This window comes from Episyrphus balteatus, chromosome 2 (assembly GCF_945859705.1).
Source record: "Episyrphus balteatus chromosome 2, idEpiBalt1.1, whole genome shotgun sequence".
Taxonomy (NCBI): Eukaryota; Metazoa; Arthropoda; class Insecta; order Diptera; family Syrphidae; genus Episyrphus; species Episyrphus balteatus.
In genome coordinates, this window is record NC_079135.1 from 98,538,799 (window position 1) to 98,552,254 (window position 13,456).

General features: G+C 31.9%; 1 protein-coding gene across 1 annotated transcript in view; it reads left to right on the forward strand.

Moving 5' to 3' along the window:
• LOC129909864 (brefeldin A-inhibited guanine nucleotide-exchange protein 3) overlaps positions 1-13,456 on the forward strand; it is a 35,404-nt gene that overhangs the window by 18,420 nt on the left and 3,528 nt on the right. The window contains exons 2-10 of the mRNA XM_055986983.1: positions 5,383-5,676; positions 5,758-5,891; positions 6,002-6,636; positions 6,695-7,015; positions 7,105-7,261; positions 10,231-11,322; positions 11,383-11,750; positions 11,813-12,248; positions 12,321-12,494. Coding sequence (XP_055842958.1) covers positions 5,592-5,676; positions 5,758-5,891; positions 6,002-6,636; positions 6,695-7,015; positions 7,105-7,261; positions 10,231-11,322; positions 11,383-11,750; positions 11,813-12,248; positions 12,321-12,494 — 3,402 coding nt within the window. The 5' untranslated portion in view covers positions 5,383-5,591. The remainder of the gene's footprint in view (positions 1-5,382; positions 5,677-5,757; positions 5,892-6,001; positions 6,637-6,694; positions 7,016-7,104; positions 7,262-10,230; positions 11,323-11,382; positions 11,751-11,812; positions 12,249-12,320; positions 12,495-13,456) is intronic.

Here is a 13,456-nt window from a genome sequence, read left to right on the forward strand (position 1 = left end):
GAACTGAGCCTTCCCTTGCAAGCTCCACGGCTTTTTCGTTGCCGAACACATCACTGTGGCTGGGAACCCAGCAGAGTCTTACATTATGCTGCATACCAAGAACCCTAAGCTCTTCGCGACAGCAAGAAACAAGCTTGATTAAGGTGGCTTTTATTGCCGCTTGGCTATTAATGAAAAAGGTGATGTCAGCAGGTGATATCGCCATCATGGATCAACCTACTTAGATTTCAAACTCTTGTCACACTCTTTAACATTATCGGTACGCGACAGCCTTCATACCTTTATGATACATTCCAGTCCTCGCGACACGTCCGAGCGACAGTTTCTTGTTAATGCAGCTCGTTTGTGGAATTCCCTTCCAACACATGTTAGGAATGTGGACACAGTACGGAAATTTAAGAAAAACTTATTTTTATATTACTCAATGTCCTAGATGGGGCTCCAGTTTGATGATTGCTGTTGATGTTGCTGCTGTTCTGTTAACTTGTTTTCTTTTGCTTTTAATTTTGTTCATGTAATTTTTATGGGATGTAAATATTATAAATTGCTTTTATTATTATTTTTGTTTTTAATTTTTATTTATATTTTTTAATTTAATTGAAGATACTTTTTGTAATTTTCCTTAATAAGCACTTAATTATAAATAAGATGTAGGTAAATCTTATTCTTAGATTGTTTTTAACTCCAAGTGAAGTATGTCATTTAATTTCTTGTATAAAGAGAAAGAGAGTTTTAAGAAAAAAAACGTGAGTGTTCTCGTGTAGACGCATTAAAAGTTAAACTTCTTTTATTCATTTATTAAAGACCAGCACCCGTATTGCGATTTACAACTATCAATCGATAGTTGATAAATACTGAACTTTGGGATTTTTGAATATAATTTATAGGGAAACTGGCCAATTTTTTAATGGAATTTTGTAATTAGATTTAATTTATTAACGGTAAGGACCATTTTCAGCTTTCAAAACTTTTAAGCTGAAATGAGATATCGAAATTTTATTTTTATGAACTATTGATTGATAGTTGTAAATCGCAATAAGGTTGCTAATGTCTGAGTATCAAATGGAATTTTACATATAAAAAAAATCCATACCAAAAGAAATGGCCAGTCAAATGTAAAGTTTACTCGCCAACAGAAGTATAAGTTAAAAAATCTTTAAAATTTAAAATCACTTTTTAATACGTTTTTTTTTCTTATGAATAATAGGCCAGTCACCTTAGATTAAAAAACAACGACATTCCCTACAAAAACACGTCATTTTTTAGAACTTCAAATGAATAGTTTTTGAAAAATAAATTTGAAAACGCAAAAATTAAAAAAAAAAATATTTAGTTTTTAGGTGACGAGGTCTTTGGTAGAAGTCCTATCACGTTTTGCTTATCTCGACCATATGTTGTTGAAAAAAGTAGAACTTAAGCCTTTTGGTTCAATTAAAATTTTTATATTTTGTCATAGGTATGCGCAAATCATTCTATTAATATTATTTTTTTTTTTTCGAAAATTTAGCAAAAAATTAAAGATATAAAATTTAAAAATTTAATGGACTACACTTAAGAGCAAAAAAAACGGAATCAAAAAAGATAATTTTTATTTAAAACAAAAATTGCAATGGATAAAATAATGTTTCTTCAAGTTTTATGGTCGCATTTAAAAGCTTGAATTTTTTACTTTTAATTGTTGGTAAAAACTTCAAAATGCATACGATAGTATCATAGCTATCTGTCAATAAATTGCACTTCATTTTTTTCTAAATGTTAAATTTTCCAGATACTCTCTGTTTCAGTTTCAGTCTTTTTTTGCTTACATGCTTCATTTATGTTGATTGGATCCTTATAAAGTGAACGGGTTTTAAAGTTCCTAGTATTGATTTAAAGCCTTTGTTTCAAGCTTTTTAATGGTGCAATTAACATTCATGTATGTCAATTACATCCTGGCTAATTAACGTTTTAAAAAAACGCAAAAGTTTGATTCCATTTTTTTGCTCCTTAGTGTATATTTATTCACTGTCTTAAAGTTTTTTTCTATAAAAAAAAAAAAGAAAAATGAAATTTAGGATGCCGAGTTTTGCATTTCGAAAAATCCGGGTTTTGATTTTGAACCAAGTTCCTACTGTTTGAAAAAGAAATTAAAAAATTTCTTTGTAACTTATAATCTGCTAAATCTATCAAGGTGGTTCTTAGCCTGAAAAGTCAACAAAGGCCAACACATGTTTCTTCAAACAAAGGCAGAAAATTTGGTCAAAAAAGTTGAACTAAATTAATTTATTAAACAAGAGAGATATAGAAACATTAATCTTAAACAGCAAAAAATAAGGTACTTTAAAAAAAAATGTTACACATACACCACAGTGACCTTTTAAGCTAATACTTTGAAAATTGATGCAAAATTAGCTACCGTAACCATACAAAAATCCAATTGGGATTTTTTAGGTGTTCTCTGATCTTCTTAAATGAAAAACGTAATGATGTATAATTTTTAAATTAGAATTGAAAACAATCTTTTATTATTTATCTTATTTCTTAATTTCAATATCACCTTGAGTATGGCTTTTAGTTTTATAATTATGTACTTATTTTTAAATTTCAAAACCTCCTTATAGACCAGTGCCTACGTTCTATAATTCAGTCGAGAACTTCTCGCATCGAAAAATTTTGAAACAAAAATTCCAAACGTTTCTCTATTTGGAAAAATAACCTGTGTCTGGATCTCGATGTGAGAAGCAGCCCTGTAAGTTTTTTATTCCATTGGAATAATATTGGAAACTGTCAAAAAAAGGGAAAATATTTTTACCTTTGGCCATAAAAGGTCATATGGACATAGTTTTACGATAATTTTTAAATATCCGAAGGCTCGGTAGTCCGAAGGAAGAGCATTCGGTCGGCGAGTGGAGGGTACCGAGTTCAAGTCACGTTTAGGACATGAAAATTTTTCATTTTTTTTTCTTTAATATTCTTTTTTTTATTTTGAAAATTTAAGTGACACAAAAATAAATTAACGTGAACACATTTTCAGTAGTAACATCTCACATTTAATGCAAGATTATCAATTTTTTTTCAAATATCTTACTTTCTCGCATCCTTTTTGCTTGTGAGAAATTTTGGCAGTTCAATCGAGAAATTTTCTCGATTATTTTCTTACAGACACAGTTTTATTCACATTTTTCCAGTCTGTCAAGCATTTTCATTCAGAAATGTTTCAAGGCGAGAAAAATTTTGTTTATAGAAACAAACGAATGTGAGAAAATGATTTTTGTGTCGATTCACATTATTTTTGTTCCGATTTGCGTGTTTCATGCGAGAAATTTCTCGATGCGAGAGTTACAGAACGTAGGCACAGGGTCGATAATTTTTGAAACCAAAAAAAATCATAGCAGAATGAAACCCATTGGAAAAGGAGGTGAATATGATGAAAATTAAAGGAAAAATAAATTACGGGCGAGCCGAGTTCGGGAAGTGAAAAATGGTATATCTCGAATTCCGGCAAAACTACAAATCCTATAGAAAATAGTTGTATGGCAAAGTTGTAGGTAATAAAAAGATCTACAACTTTTGTGTCGACAATTTTTTCACATAACCTCAAAATTTATGTGAAAAATTCAAAAAACCGAGCTTTTGGTTTTTTATTTTTATCTTTTTCAAAAACAAAAATTTTTTTACGAAATTTGGTGAAAACTTACCTTATTATGTCCCAAATACTGTAATTTATTTGATTTAAAATATTAATTTGTTTACCTTATTTTGACTTAATACCATAAAAAACACCCTAATTTTCAATCGAAAATTTACGTGTCAAAATATCAGCTTTTTTCAAAAAGTCGGTGGGCTAAAATGTCTATTTTCTGATGGTGTAAAAAAAAATTTACATTAGTATACTATAGAACATGTTCTTGTAAAATTCAAAAAATGAAAAAAGCTTGAATTCGAAAAAATTTTGTTATCATTGTTTACAATTTTGGCCTATTTATTCAAATTTACACTTTAATTACTCAAAAAACGTAAGATTTCATGTAACATTGATAAATCTTACGTTTTTTGAGTAGGTATATTTTATTATTTTTTTTTTAAATTTACATTCAACATGTTTTAAATAATTGACAGTTTGAAAAATTTAATCTACTTGAACTCTAACCAGAAATTCGTTCATGCATTTTATTTGAATTCAAAAAAATTTCAAAAGTCTTAGCCGCCTCATTTTACATGATATTAAAATTAATGAAAGTTCAAAACCATTTGCGATCTATTGACTCTATAGAAAAGTTTCCGATTTCATCTCTTCTTTGCAATCCAATTAAATTATATTTGTCTATAGATTTGATACTTTCTACAATAAATATTAATTGAATTAAGTTGGTTCACAAATTTGAATTAATTACGTCTAGACTTTTTGTTCCTTCAAAACCATTTGAGTAGTCTTCTTGTGAGCTTACATTACATCCAAGTTTTATGTTTCAATGATGAACAAAAAAAAAAAAAAAAATCACGATTTTAATAAAATTTATCGTTAGTTTCATAGTTTGTGCTCAATTGTATTTTTACGACCATAATCTACACCAGTTACCACCAACTTACACTACTCAAATTCATAATCTCTCTCTTCACCACCACCAACTATAACTTCTAAATCAAATAAAAATTTCAAATTTCCATTAGCGCAAATGTTTTATCGTTCTTTCACTTGAATTGCGCTGCAGGAAATACTCGTACTTCATTTATCTACTATTCTTCACTTAAAATTTGAAGAAAAAAAAAAAAAAAAACTTTTCAAAAACTTTTTTTTTTCGTAGTAGCTATTCCTCTTCTAACGGTTTTTAGTTGTGATGCATTAAATTCAATTACAACTGCCTCAAAACACAAAATTCCACGGAACACTTATAAAGAACTTTTCTTCTTCCCAAAAACCACCATTTAAACTGTAAAACTGTTAAAATTTCATCATCTTCTTCGTTAGAATCATACTTTTTTTTTTTTCTTCTTTTGTTTTAATTAAAATCCAAGAGGAATTATCTATCCACTCACTATCACCAAGTAAATTAGGGGTAGAAGGAAAACCCTATCATCATCATCATCATCATCATCTTGCGTTGACATCGTCCTCGTCGTCAGGCTAATTAACATCGCCACCATCCCGTGAAATTGTGTGATTTGATGTCATTCTATCTGCGGTTGTTACATGGCCTGGAAACTGCCACTGTTTCCATTCTAAGAATTCCACACAATAATAAAAAAAAAAAAGTAACAAAATTTGTAGAAAATTGAAACCATCACTCCAAAGGGAGTAGGGGATAGGGTGGTAAAGAAGCCACAAAACAATCCGCATTATGCCTATCATCTTCCACCATTAACTAATCCATTCTTTATGTTCCCTCTTCTTAATTTTTCCAGAAGATGGACTAATCCTTGCAGAAAAGCAAAGAAGCTTAGCGGAATAAGTACAAAAAAAAAAAAACAACAACAACAACAATTTGAAAGAATATTATAGTTAACAAGTTAGTAAACGCAAACTAAAAATATATCCCACTTCGACAGGGAAGAATTAAGAGGCAAAAAAAAAACAACAACATAAAAGAGAAGAGAATATAATCCTAAACAATATGGAGGACTTATTCCTCCTGATAATCAAGGAATCAACTGGGACGAAACATAACACTTTAAAGCAAACGGCACAGATAGCTTATGGTAAGGACTCTCTCCGGACATGACACAAACACACACACAAAAAAAAGGGGTTATAACAACTATATCTCTTATTTTTTTTAGATAAATTATATCGTCAACATGGTATACACCGAGACCCATCACATGAGTTGCGTTCTGTATGCTTCACAGCACTCCAGATGGCGTTAGATACGAAACGACCCAAATTTATTACAATGGGTCTCAATGGATTGCATGTATGTGTCCTCTCTCACAAAGCTTATAACAATATGTCCTCTCCTCTCATAAAGATGTTATGTCCTAATTTTCTGTTATAACAATCTTATTCTTTCTTCCATCATCGCAGAGAATCATCAAAGATGAACGTTTTTACATAGGTCTTGAGCCGGAAGATGATTCTGTATGGTTGCCAGCTCAATTACTGAGAGCTACAGCAAGTATTACTCCGGGGATAAATAATGAGGACACAGTGGTTAATGTTCTTCGACTATTTCTGGCAATGGCATGTTCACCAACTTGCACTCTGAATGGTCGACTATTGATAGAAATTCTCTCAAGGTGTGGTGAATGCTGGGAAGCCGGATCTAGAGCGATTAGAGCGGCTTCGCTAGCTGCCGCAAGTCAGTGTTTGCGAACGTTTTGTGCGTTTTTAATTGATGAAGCTGAAGAAGTTAAGAAAACTGCTCCAGCTGGGCTGATGACTATATCACAAGCTTCGGCAGTTTATAATGAGGTTATACCGGTAATGCAATGGTTATGTAGCCGGATTATTGAGCCTCGAGTGGGTAGTCCGAAAAAGAATGAAGCTTGCGGCTCGCTATACCTTACAGAGTGTATTCTAACATTGAGTTCGGCCTTGCCGAGAAATGTGCATGCAAATCCACATTTTACATCGTTCCTATGGCAAAAGTTTTGTCCAACTTTGGCTGCGGCTTTGGGTTCACCGGGACGAGTTAATTTGGATAAGAAATTTACTTATAAGTAAGTTCTAATACTTTCTTAAATATAAGGGGTTTTTAAATTGTTTTCTTCTTTTTAGAGATGCTCTTCATTTAATTGAAAATGAAGCTAGAGGATTCTTTACTGGTCCAGGTCTAGATGGACCACAAGCTAGATGTGTATATTTAACTGGAATACAATTGCTGAGGATTGCTGGAGCACATGGTTCATTGAGACCAATGTTGGAGGCGTTGTTTCATAGAATGTTGCTGTTGCCAGCTCCACAAAATCGAACTGAACCGTTAAAGTGTGTGAGGGAAATATTTAAAAGTCCTGAGAGACTGATTGATTTAGCTGTTATATTATACTTTGATAAGAATACAGCACAAGGATGTAGTGATGAGATGGCACTTTTTAGATTGTAAGTTTAAATTATCTAAAAGATAGCCTAAGAAACAATTATATTTTCAAGTCTTGGGAATACTAAAATGTTCTTGTTTTTATTTTTAGAATTATTGACGCAATGGAAGAGTGTGCATTTGCTGCTCACACTGGTACTGGTGTAGAGGGAAGTCTGCAAGCAAGTGTGGAATGTATGGTAGCGCTTTTGGATAGTCTTCAGACACTCTGTTCTGGAGATATAAATGAAAACATTATAAGTGATCAGGTTGGTATTTGTTACAAAGATTTTAAATGTAAGGCACTGTTGACTTTTATTATTGCTTCATTTAAAGTGTAGGTACCTATTAAATAAATCTTATTAATATAAAAATATATTTTTTATAAAAACTACTGCTGAAGACGTTTTTTTTTTTTGTCATGTTAGGTTAGCGTAACAACTTTTATATAAACTCAAATACATACAAAAATAGACTTTTCAAAAGTTATTATTTGATTGATTTTTGTATATATATATTTTTTTTTTGAAAGCCCTCTTACTTGTTCAGTTCTATTTTTTTCTTTATTGAGGTTTCCGTTGTGTATTGGTGTAAGAAAATTGACAGTCTTCAAAACAATTTTGCCTTGAGCAACATTTTCCGGTAGCTAGGCTCTTAAAAGGCGAGTCACATAAGGCAGAAAATTCTTCTTAGGTCGAAAAAAAAAATGCACCGAATTGAATTTTTGGGATGGTATATGTATTTAAAATAGTATGGAATACAAATTTCACGAAGGCTCTCTGGTCATCCTTTTAATATTTTAACTAAATTTCTTACGAAGCTTTATATCGTCGTTAATCGCATACCAATATGAAAACATATCATACGAAAAAATAAAGAATTAATAAACAAAACAAATCCTGTGAATAAGATGTAATATCTGTGAAAATTAGTATGGAATAATATAGAATGATAACCAAGAACCAAAAAGGTTCATTGAAATACACTGGTCAACAAAATTTAACTTTTTTTTTGCCACAAGAACCAAAATATACTTTTCTAGTAGTTTTTGGGGTGCTGAATCCGAATCTGAAGTCAGAAAAATTTGATTGGCCTTCGTTTTTGAAATATTACCGTTGGAAAATGTCAAAAAACGTAATTTTGGCTGTTTTCGAGGTTCTGTTTTTATGTGGCCAGTTTGTTGACCAGTGATATCGAAGGCGAAAAGGGTGTTTTTTTTGTCGAGGGAAATGGATACATTTTTAGATTTCAAGTTAAATAAATATTAATAATTTTAATTAAATAATTCATTTCTTTTTTATTTACCTCTACCAATTTTTTTTAATAATAAGTTATAAAAACTAAGTAACTTGAATTTTAAGAGCAAATAGATGAAACGCAGTGGTGAATTTTATTTATTTGTGCGTTGATATAAAGAACTGCTCATTAAATGGTGTTCTGGCAAAAAACTTGCGTTTTTTTAGAATTAATAAATTTGTCGCAAATGAGGTCGTCATTTTGAAATAGGTATAAAAAGAAATTTTGAACCGTAGTTATCGATACCTGCCATAGAACCGTGTTCCTGATTTTGGAATGTCTCGTAAGTGACTGAAGATTTAATAACCATAATTTGATCAAAACTTTAAGGACCTCAATTTTTGGATTTAAATAAAAACTAAACATATTTTTGAGATATTACATACATTATTTAGTAATTTGTATAGAATTATATTTAAATAAATATTTTTTTTTTGAAAAATTCATAAAAATGGGTACTAATAAAATGGGTTCTAAATAATGGCATGGCATACACATTTTCTTAAAGTCTTCTAAAATGTTTATACTAATATCTACAAAAATAAATTTTTCAACGGGTTTATAGACTTTGAAAAAAAAAATCTAAAAAATTTGTCTTTATAGGAGAAATCTATTTTTTTTTTATTTTAATAGAAGTACCTATAATATTTTCATCAAATTTAAAACATATGCACAAATTTTCCATGAGGTGCAATGTTACCTAATCTTTCTTATTAAAAGAAAACCACCTTTACTCGAAAATAATTTGATATTTACCTATTGCATAGTAGTTAATCGCATAGTAAATTATTTTTTTTATGGTTTATTTTGTTATTATGAAAAGCTACACAATATGTGCAAAACATCGATATTTCCGGATGGAGTATAAAGTTGCTTTCGATCACTCTGCTCTTGAACTGACCAGAGAACAATTGCGATTGCTTTTCAATATAGCTGCTCACTGCTCAGTCCTCAGCCTTATAAGAATCCAACCCAATCGAATTAGCTATATTTGTTTTTTTATGCAAAAATGAACTTTAAGCGATTAAGTGAAAATGTAGGGAAATATTTACCATGACTATAACGAAACGAAGAAGTTTATTACTATTGTTTAACTGCTGGCATTCAAGAAGTTATTTCTTATGAAAATAAAATGCACGGCTGGGTCGCACGTACCCGCTCTTGCAGTTCAAAACTTGCAGATTTTAAGAGCTGCCTCTATATAAATTTTAAAGAAATTTTGTTGATGTTGTGGAAGAGCCAACATTTTATTTTGCTATTTGACTTTTTTGAGAAGAACTAAAAATTTCGTTTTATTCCAATTGCTTGGAATATTACATCTGTTTGATCAAAGTCGTTAGAGCCGTTTTCGAGTAATTTGGAAGGTACACTTTCTAAGTGAGATATAAAAAAAAAAAACAAAACAAAAATAAAAATTTTCAGAATTCCATAAAAATCATCTGTACCAATTTTGAAGAAAATCTGTCCATCTGTTTGGGCTATGGCAATGACGTACAGACGAGCAGACGCACGGACGGAATAGCGAGATCCATTTTGTCCTAAAAATCAAGAAGAAATTGAATGAGTAATTTGCTGCTTTAATTGCTATTTTAAGAGTGATTGAAAAGATGCTTTCTTAATAGCTGCTCTTTTTTGTATGCTATTCACTGTTATCACTGCCCTAAAGTGTACAAAAATATCTCATAGTGACATGTATATTGAGCACTACCAAATAGGCGAATTGCATGCCTTTATCACAAAGTGCACGATTGACTTCTTTTTCAATGCCTAACATCCCTCACTAACATTAATATTGATTCATCTGCTAGTGCGGTTAAAAGGAAATGAGGATATAAACTTTTTTAAATAAAATGTTTGGAATCATTGTTGAAACTTTAATCGAAAACGTTGAAAAATACCAATAATTTTAGGCTTATAATAATCCATAAATTTGTCTTTTTAGATCGTCGACACAGTAAATAACCGCCATCCGAATTTACGCGATGCCGATTACTCCGGCCCACTAACTTATCAATCAATGGCCCGTCTACCAGCACAATACCGTGACGCCATCGCTGAATTCCGTCAAACGATTTTCGAAAACTCTTCCGGCTCAGAAAGTGATAACGAACACAATGCCGAAAACGATGCTGCTTCAAATGGCTCCGGCGACACCGAAGGACCCGAAGATGACATTCCATCATCCTCTAGCGATGAAACTTCCTCAAAAATAGAAAACCGTTGGCCATACTCACACTTAGAAGCCCCAGTAATGCCTGTTAGGGGCGATACTGACAACGATCGTCAACACGCCCGCGACTTCGCCAAAGCTCTACGAGTCGATCTTGTTCCAAAACTCCTCCGCCTACGTTCATGCGTTGAAGTTGATGAAGCAATGCAAGAATTCGCCTCAACAGTTTGTCAAGAAAACAGCATGAATTACTCTGATTTTGAATACAATCTTACCGCTATCAATGCTGATGGAATTTATTTAGCAATATATTCAGCTCTTTTGTTGAGTCTTCAACTCACCCGAGCTGGCCACTATGATGATTTGGAAAAAGAAATCCTTATTCCAATGTCTGAACAACAATTTGTCACATCCGTCCAAAATACAGGTGTCTTAGTTTATTTATCAACACCATGGCTGTGTGAATTATATCAATCGGTTATTGTGTTGAATCCTTTGGAGTCGCTGGAAGCTCATGAGTTAGAAACTACTCGATGTGCTTTGGTTGATATGTTATGTGATGCTGGGGGAATGGGTTCCACACAAATGATGTCCGAATGGCAACGATTGCAATCGGTGTCGAAGTATAATGATGAACAACAAAATGATCGACGAGAAGCTGCAAAGAAACTTTGCAGGAGGCTTTTAACTTGCTGTTGGGACTCAATGGTTATAGTCTTGAGCTCAGGTTTAGGTGATCTAACGGGAACTAGTGCCAGTAAACTTATGGCTCTATCAAAACGAACTTTGAGGGTGAAGATCAACAAGACAAACAAAACCAATGGCGAAGCTTTGTATGCTATGTGTCTTGATGGCTTACATTCGGCAAGTTTAGTTTTTGAAAGTTTCTCTAACCTTTTTTAACAATTTTTTCCACTTTTTCAGGCTGCAACTTTAAGTAACTCACTGAATCTTCAACATTTAGCTGGAAAAATTCTCAATCTTCTAGCTTCAAATGTCTGTCATACAACGGGACCCCGAATTTCCGCCAGTCAAGCCATGTCAATGGATGTTGTTTTAACTGGTGGCCTCAATCTAGGCTCTTATAGTCCCGACTGCTGGCATTCTGTGTTTGCAGTCTGCCGTCATGTTAGCCAATTGGAACATGACATTTTCAGCCTTCAAAATCCTCCAATTACAACTTCCCCTGGAACTAGCCGTAGAGATATGGAAACTGGTGAAAAATTAGCCCCACCTCCAGGAAGTGACAAACTCAATTTATCCTCCATACCAATTGATGATGATGAAACATGGTTTGTTGTGAAAAAATTTACAAGACTATTAAGTTTGGTGTTAAATTCTTCACTTCTTACAGTGTGGATGTTTATAGTTTTCTTCAGGCTCCATTACAAAGTCCAAATACAAATGTGACATCGATTTTAAAGGTCTACTCTGGAACCAACGAAACAGTTCTCTTAAGTCAAACAGACACTTCGAAAGTTCTATGTGCACTTTCTCATCAAGCTGAGAATCTTTTTGGTGATGCTGCAGAAAGGTTAAGCTTACCATCGTTATGTCAGTTTTTGAAGAATCTTTGTCGAGCTTCTAGAGAACAGTTGTATAAAAATACGGCAACGCGAAAGGGTAGTAGGGTCTGGTGGCCTAGTAAAGGTTGGAAAAAAATCGATTCATTACCAATGTCACTGCTGTTGCATAGAGTTGGTGATGTGACGTTAAAGGTCTTTAGAAGTTCAAGACCGTTGTTGCATATTTTGAAAGTTTGGGCTATAACGGGACCCCATTTAATGGAGGTAAGCATTTTTTAAAAATTAGGGAAGGCTTTAAATTTTTTTATGGATTTTTTTTTTCTCTTTTTTCTCAAGGCTGCATGTCACAAAGATCGGGTCATATCTAAACGATCCATTGAATATATTCATGATATTATCACAGCTTTGTTGGTCGAACAATCCGAATTACCACATTTTCATTTCAATGAAGCTCTACTAAAGCCATTTGAAAACCTTTTAAGCATGGACACTTGTGATGTTGATGTTCAGGTAAGAATCATGGTTCGAATTCAACTAATCATGCCACAGTTAATCATACGACAACTCATCATAGGGAACATTTCACTAAAAGAAACATTTTTTAAGAAAAATAAAAACAAATAATAACCGTCAGAGAATGTCCCTAGTTTAAAAAAAAGTGGTTTTCTGTAAGGTCGGTTTACGTACCATAATTTTATGTGATAACGTCATAAGAAAACAAGTTGTGTGCTTTTGTTAAAAAAAAAATGATTTAAAAATTATTATTTTTTTCAACTTTCTTATAATCTTATAGGTAGTAAAGTCCTTAGGCAAAAGATTAAGACCTTACATTTTTATATCTGATTGTTTTGTAGTAAAACAGAATAACTTTTTAAATCCAATCATAATTTACAAGAAAAAGCTAAAAATTTTATTTTTTTTTTTCCTTTTTTCATTAATAAATTTTTTTATATGAAAAGCTTTAAAAAGTATACCATTAAAAAGCTTGATCTAAGCTCGTCTAAGGAATATAACCATACTTAAATTTTTACAATACGAAAAAGGTATAAAAATAATTTATTAAAAACAATAATTTTTTATGAAAATCAAGCTTTTTTTTCTTCCATCACCCAATAATCCATTATTTTATGTGAATAATCTGGTAAATTTTATACCATCTGAAAGCATATTGTTTAAGCTCAAAATATTTGCATCAACTATGTCTGTACGACATCTACTACTCTAAAGAGCTAGAATTTTTTGAACCCAATCAATTTGCAACAAAAAAAGCAAGAAAAACAAACTTTTTTTCTTCCATTAGCTTAAAGTCAATTTTTTTATATGACAACTAAAAGTAAATTTCACATCATCTGAAAGCTTATTATTTCAGCTTTAACATGATGCTTCAATCATATCTGTACGATGCCTAAGAATTTTTTAAAGCCAACCATGTTTAAATTATAAACTGAGATTAAGGGACTTCCTTCACTGGT